General features: G+C 43.0%; 1 protein-coding gene across 2 annotated transcripts; it reads left to right on the top strand.

Moving 5' to 3' along the window:
• Positions 1–980: 980 nt before the first annotated feature.
• Positions 981–7,068, top strand: fbxo46 (F-box protein 46). 2 transcript variants are annotated; one of them, XM_063016446.1, is made up of 3 exons: positions 994–1,006; positions 1,125–1,330; positions 4,105–7,068. In XM_063016446.1, exon 3 carries the CDS (start codon positions 4,208–4,210, stop codon positions 6,227–6,229), a length of 2,022 nt encoding a protein of 673 aa, XP_062872516.1. In that variant the 5' UTR covers positions 994–1,006; positions 1,125–1,330; positions 4,105–4,207; the 3' UTR covers positions 6,230–7,068. The 2 variants fall into 2 exon arrangements, with proteins under 2 accessions (XP_062872515.1, XP_062872516.1); XM_063016445.1 differs by having other exon boundaries at positions 981–1,330.
• The last annotated feature ends 351 nt before the right edge of the window (positions 7,069–7,419 follow it).

The raw sequence follows: 7,419 nt of genomic DNA, 5'->3' as shown, positions 1-7,419 counted from the left end.
CAGTGAGGTAGCAGTGGGGTCGAGCAAGGTAGCAACCTTTTGATTACTAGTCCAGTACCTTAACCGCTAGGCTACAACTGCCCCAATATATACACAATCAATTTCCTCGGCTGCTCCCGTTAGGCATTATTGATTTGGCACAGTTTTTACGCCGGATGCCCTTCCTGACACAACCCTCCCTATTTATCCGGACTTGGGACCGGCACTACAATGCACTGGTTTATGCATCCTAGTGGCTAGGTACCTATAGGACAATTCACTGTCTCCAATTAGCCTGGCTGAATGTTTTTGGACTGTGGGAGGAAACCGGAGCTCCCGGAGGAAACCCACACAGACAAGGGGAGAACATGCAAACTCTGCACAGAAAGGACCCGGACCGCCCCACCTGGGGATCGAACCCAGGACCTTCTTGCTGTGAGGCGACAGTGTTATCTATCCACTTAGCCACCGTGCTGCCCCCCAATATATACACAATATACTATATAATATCACATATAATATAACAATATAATACAGTATAAAGAATACATCTTAAATATAAAGAATAAAGACTGTGTGTACAGTGAGGTTGCAACCTTTCGATCATTAGTCCAGTACCTTAAGCTAGGCTACAACTGCCCCAATATATACACAATATACTATATAATATATATTATTACATATAATATAACAGCGTAATATAATATGAACACAGCACCTTTTCTTTTTTTTTAACCACCTCATAGAAATTTGATTGGTTTAGAAGAATATGCAAACCACATGCACAAAACCAGCTTATTAAATCTTAACTTTTAAAATTCAAACACACTAAAGATCCGGATTTAGAACCTGCTGTGTGAACTGAAGTGATGTGTATTTATTTATTTATTGCAGAGGTGAGGGCTGAGAGGAGTGTTCGGAGTTTCCATATATGGACACGCCATCAGACCGCGCTTCCTATTGGCTGATGGCGCTTCGCAGCTGCCTGTCAACAAGATGGCCTTTCTCTATATACAACAAGAACTCGGTTTGTTTTAGTGCAACGTGTTTTTATGCGTTTGGAAGCTACAGCTGTGTTACACATTCTGTATATTTTAATTCCGCGGTTGGTATTGAGTTCGGTGTGGACGGTATCTGTATTACAGACTCGAGTGCAGTAGGAGAAAGTGAAGCAGCAGGACTGTGTCATTGCTCCAGTCTGATGTAGTTCGGCGGACCTTTGACAGCCTACCTGGCTTGTTTTTATTTTCATCCTGGATGTTTTAAACGTGTTTTTATTTGACGAGACTGGTCGGGGTTTGTTATTTCTGTTGAAGAGCTGCTGCCTGAACCGTATAACGTTGTTTTAAAGGTAAGAGGAGGTACTTCTCCCTCCATGTTTATCTAACGTTAGCTAGAGCCAAAGGTAACAACAGAGGCCATGTTTAGCTAGCTGTGTTAACCTGTTCGTGTACTCACTATAATACGAATCTGACTGATTGACAGTGTAAATAATGCAATTATTCTGATTAAATAATACGTTTTTATTAACCTTAACACAGTAATTAGACAGAGTGTTGCTAAACTAAGAACATACTCAACCAGTTTAATGATCAAGCTAGCAGTGTTAACGCGATACCTTGCTAAACCTGTTAGGGCCCGAATGCTTATCTGCTAAGACAGTTCGATTTTGATAAATCTACACAACCACTGATCATTTAATTTAACCCCAGTATAATCAAACTAACCGCTCATTTAAACTATAGTTGTGTATTACTTTGCCTGCTCCAAGCTGACCCACCTTTGGTTTACTGCCAAGCATATTGCGAAATACTGGCTAGCTAATCAAGTTAGCCATCAAGCACGACTCAAAGATCATTTGATATTTTTATCAACAATTCTTTTAAAATATTAAATTTTTATCATAACAAATGTGTTAATTTGCACATATTGATCGTAGTTCTTTGCTAACTGGAAATCTTCTAACTAATGCCACAATAACTACGTCTTTAGATAGCTAGACAGCCAGACTTCAATAGAAACAAGTGTTGTTGATCCAAATCAGATTCATATTTCTGAAGCAAATCATGCTCATATTTCTAAAGCTTGTAGTTTGTATTAATCTGGTTTACAATCAGCATTAAACAACGAAGATTTGGAGAATTGGATTAGTGATCATTGTGGTGATCGCAAATGTTAGCCATTAGCTCACCGGCTGAGTTTATGGTTGGTTATACAACTCGAATAGCAAAATAATAAAAACACCGTGGCGATACAAGAGTTATTCATATGCAAATCCTGATGGATTGCTAATTTTCCCGTATTTTATTCTATTTAGATATTTGGCGATTTTTTTCCGAGCAGTGTTCAGTATATCAGGGAGAGGAGATGATATCGATTAAAAGAAATCGGTCCTTATTACCTTAGCCTTGTTGTTTCCTCTTGTATTCTTGTATAGGGGCTTTTTGGGGAAGGTTTTTTTGTTGTTGAAGGGTTTTAGGCCTAAGTTAATTGCCATAACATACAAAAACTACAAGCCTTAGTAGAAAATAATAAAATGTCAATAAAAACAAACATGCTTTAAGAGACATGTTTACCACTGTGCTATACATCCATTCTTTTTGTTTGTTTGTTTGTTTGTTTGTTTGTTTGTTTATTAGGATTTTAACGTCATGTTTTACACTTTGGTTACATTCATGACAGGAACGGTAGTTACTCATTACACAAGGTTCATCAGTTCACAAGGTTAGATCGAACACAGTCTTGGACAATTTAGTGTCTCCAATTCACCTCACTTGCATGTCTTTGGACTGTGAAACCAACACAGACACGGGGAGAACATGCAAACTCCACACAGAAAGGACCCGGACCGCCCCACCTGGGGATTGAACCCAGGACCTTCTTGCTGTGAGGCGACAGTGCTACCCACTGAGCCACCGTGCTGCCCTCCATTCCTTTTAACATCATTTTGTAATTGTTTAAAACTAAGGACACCAATTTGTTCTAAACACAAAAGTGGAATTTTTCCCAATTCTTACTTGACACAACACACGAGCCAATCAACAGTTCATGATCTCCTTTGTTGGGGCGGCACGGTGGCTCAGTGGGTAGCACTGTCGCCTCCCAGCAAGAAGGTCCTGGGTTCGATCCCAGGGTGGGGCGGTCCGGGTCCTTTCTGTGTGGAGTTTGCATGTTCTTCCTCCGCGTGCTCCGGTTTGCTCCCACGGTCCAAAGACATGCAAGTGAGGTGAATTGGAGACACTAATTTGTTCATGACTGTGTTCTATATAACCCTGTAAAGTGAAACCCTAATAAAGAAACAAACATCTCCTTTGTTAAGTATTGTGTCTCATAATGCTCACCATGTTCTCAAAATGATACTTGTCTGCTCTCTGTTAATTGGATTGCTCCACTCCAGTGGTGCCTCATAATTGCTGATCCACATTTTAAACATGCTAGGGTTTGCAAAAAGCGAGTTGTACTGAGCATGTGTATATGTACATACGACAATTATATTTGTTACAGAAGCATGTCTGTTTTATGCTGTGCCATCGGAGGGATTAGTTTTCAAATTTGCTTTAATTTCTCAGTAATTTCAGAATCTTTTCCTTACTCTATAAAATTACAAAATTCCATGCAATCTTCCCTTGAGAAACCTTGTTAAACTGCTGGATTATTTGCTTACATGGGTTTTCTTTAAGTGGTAAAGCTCAACCTGTCACTGCTTGTAAATGACTAAGCTTTTTGTTAATGTTTGTCTTATACCCAATCATGATGGCATCAAGCGTCACTTGTATACCAGTAAAAGACATCACTGCTACTGCTATCGTTTTATTTGCATGTATTCATAATAAATTATGACCAGCAATACACTTTAAGGATGTGATTTATATTTGATGTGAAAAGAGCAAACTAAACAAAATAGCTAAAGGGGATGTTCTTTGTAGTTATTAAAATGGCTGTACATTAAACATTTATACAGATGTGTAATCCAACCTGCATAAGGGCATCATTACTCGGTTAATAATTAACACTAACAATCTTTTTAATCTACAAGTGTTTGAGTTTAAAATGTATCAACAATGTACAGTATAAAAATGACTGGAAACATCACAAATTATTCTTTTTTTTTTTCTTACACCTTAGATTCAACAGTCATGGAAGCTGCAGGCCTGAAGCATAGGAATGACTGGTGAACTACAAAGTAACTGCCCTGCATAGTGGCAGATATGCTCTTGATGGGTTCACGATGAACCGCGACACCTTTTCCCACATCCGGCTTTGGTGCCCCCGTCCCTTTGGCACCTATTCACAGAACAAGCCATACAGTAATGGCACCATTGGCACAGGGACAACGTCTAATATCTGCAAAGCCGATGCTGCTGGCTGTACATCTTTAGAGGACAGTGGGGTGGCTGAAGAGCACCATGAGGATGTCGGCACTGAGAACACCCCTCCTACCCCTTCTTTCAACCTTCAAGCTCCTGCACCACCACCACCACCCACTCCTGCTTCTCAAATGGAAGATGGCAGGGTGTTGCTTGATACGTGGTACGTCATCAAACCAGGCAACACCAAGGAGAAAATCGCCTTTTTTGTGGCTCACCAGTGTAGTGGAGCAGGTATTATGAGACCTAGTGCCATGAAGGTGAAAGGAAACTGGGGGACTGACTGTACCAAGGCTAAGCGCCGACGCCGTTGTTCTTCCTATGAACCACCTACAAAAGCTCAGAACGTGACCTCAGAGTTACCTTCAGAGCCTAACTTCTTGGAGGATGGCGTTGGCGTGAGTGAGACCGATCTGCTTTCTGTAGCTGAGATGGTGGCCATTGTTGAACAGCGCACGGCTATGGCCCTGCAAGGCATAGCAGCTCAAGGACAGACAAACTCAAATCACCAACACCATACAGTCCTCCAGAACACCATTTCAAATTCAACACCTGTTGTATTTCTTGCAGAATCTGTTCCACCTGCACCAGCTACTAAAAGTGACTTTGAAAAGCAGCAGCAACAGGAATCCAGGCGTGTTGCTCAAGCGGTGGCACGTTTTGAGTCTCAGCAGCAAAACCTTGAGCGAACGATCCTGCGGCCTCACATTCACGACTCGGGCAAAGACCGGGATTGTTCCGGTGAGACTGGAAATAATAATCAAAGCCATGGCCGTGGGGAGGTTAGGATCGCTTTTCGGGTGTCTAGTTTAGATCCGCGGTCTCAATCTGAGCCCGAAGGACGTCCCAGATGCATGTTTATGAGTTGTGGAACTGGAGGAGGCCAGGCAGCAACCAGGGCCAAAGAAAAGATTACCTGTGACCTCTACCAACTGGTTAGCCCTTCATCTCGAGACTCGAGTGCGGTCCTGCCGGGCTCATCGAAACCTGAACCTGTGGGGGAAAAGATCACCGAGCGGCCTTCCTCAACCCCCGATCCTAACCAAGATTCCTGCTCGGGAGAGAAAAAGACTCGTGAACGTGTGACCGGCTTTCATGTAGAAGTTGTGGTCACTGGTGCAGTGGACCAGTGTGTCTTCTATGGAAAGGACAGCACAGAGAATGTCCAGGAAGAAACTGTTTGCATTGCTGTGCCTAGTGGGGCTAACCGAACAGACACTTCAGAAGAACCCCCACCAGGCCAGCTGTTTTTTCTTCAGACCCCATCTGCTGAAGATGAAAGTGGTCCTGGGGTCACCAATGGAATATGCTCCATGGATCATGCCAATGACAGTGGGTCAGTCGGAAGTGCAGTTGAAAGGCCATCCAGCCCAATTGCCAACATGGAAGACTGCACCGATAAATCGCTTTGCCGTCTCTACCGCCACGTTTCGCACGACTTCCTGGAGATACGGTTCCAGATCCAGCGGCTTCTGGAGCCACGGCAGTATATGCTCATGCTTCCTGACCACATCATGGTCAACATCTTCAGCTACCTACCCACACGTGCTCTAGCTGCCCTGAAATGCACCTGCCATGACTTTAAGGCTCTAATCGAGACCTACGGTGTGCGGGCCATAGATTCCCGCTGGAACCAGGACCCTCTGTACCGCGATGACCCCTGCAAGCAGTGTAAGCGGCAGTACGAGCGGGGCGACGTCTCGCTCTGCCGCTGGCACCCCAAACCTTACCACCACGACCTGCCTTACGGACGCTCGTACTGGATGTGCTGCCGGCGCACTGACAAGGACACACCCGGCTGTAGAGTTGGGCTACACGATAACAATTGGGTACAGCCATGCGACATGGTTCAGTCTCGCGCCAGAAGAGAAGATGGGAGGTAAAAACCGGATCTGAGCGATTCTGGGTTCCTTCTCTACCTGCCTAAACCTCATGTCACTGTAATATTGATGGTCTGAACTTACTTTCCCTGTCTCAGCTTGTTAACCTTGCTATTATGTCAGTATGAGTTCTTAGCAGTACAGCATTTTTCGTTCTTACTCCTTTGATATGCTGAGTAATGCTCACGTGTGAATATCAACGCTGATTTAACGAGGTTAATGTTTGCTGCATGGGACTTGACATATAATTGTGAATTGGATTGGAATTCTGGCTAAAACCAGCGCTGAAGCAGATCCCAGCCTTGCCAAATCTGCAGGCTAGACGTTGACCTGTCTGTACTCCAATACATTTGAGGTTGGGAGTCAAATTTTCTTTGCTGACCATAGGGCAACAAAAGCAAAAATGATGTCACTTTACAAATACCTGATGTCACTTTGTAATCAGTTCTACTGCTGATGTTTTCATCTGTGTGTGTATTTTTGTTGTATGGGAATGTGTGAATTATTTTTTTTTCTTTCTTCTGGTTTTTAAAGTTTGCAGAAATGAATATAAATATTTAAAGAGATGTATTTCTGGTCTGCCATAGTCCTGCACCTGCCAGACTGTTCCTACCAGTCTGCTTGTTGGTGAAGGGCAGTCTTTGCTTTACGTTGGTGAAAGAACATCAGGTTTCAGCCTTAAATCCATTCATTTCATTCACTCCACCAGTACAATCTTTCAAACAAGATCAACCGTTAAAGCTGATGCCCTTTGGTTTGGGAGACCGTTGTAGGTTTTTAGTGTCAGCTGATGCTATAGAGAATTTTTGCCTCTAAAGTAAATAAAATTTATTTAAAACTGGTGTCTGTGTTACTTTCATTATTACATTATCATGCAGTGTTTACATACCAATGCTAAAAAAGGCCGACTTGGCATGCTTTTTAATTTAATACATTTAACATAAAACAGGGTGCTTGGGGTGGCCTACTTCGCTGAGTTCCGGGGAGCGGTTCTAGCAGCCAGTCAGGAGTCTGCAAGGACATTGCATGATTGGAAATCCAGGGTGTTAAGATGGCTGGTCCAGCCCTGACATTAGGAGAGGCACCTGAAGAAGTGAAGCATCTTAAAGAACCTAAAAAGAAGTCTGATTACCTTCAACTCAAGAACTCAGGACCCAGAACCTACACAGACCCCAAAAAATAGGAGGAACAAA

This window comes from Trichomycterus rosablanca, chromosome 20 (genome assembly GCF_030014385.1).
Source record: "Trichomycterus rosablanca isolate fTriRos1 chromosome 20, fTriRos1.hap1, whole genome shotgun sequence".
Taxonomy (NCBI): Eukaryota; Metazoa; Chordata; class Actinopteri; order Siluriformes; family Trichomycteridae; genus Trichomycterus; species Trichomycterus rosablanca.
This window is presented reverse-complemented; position numbering and strand designations above follow the sequence as displayed.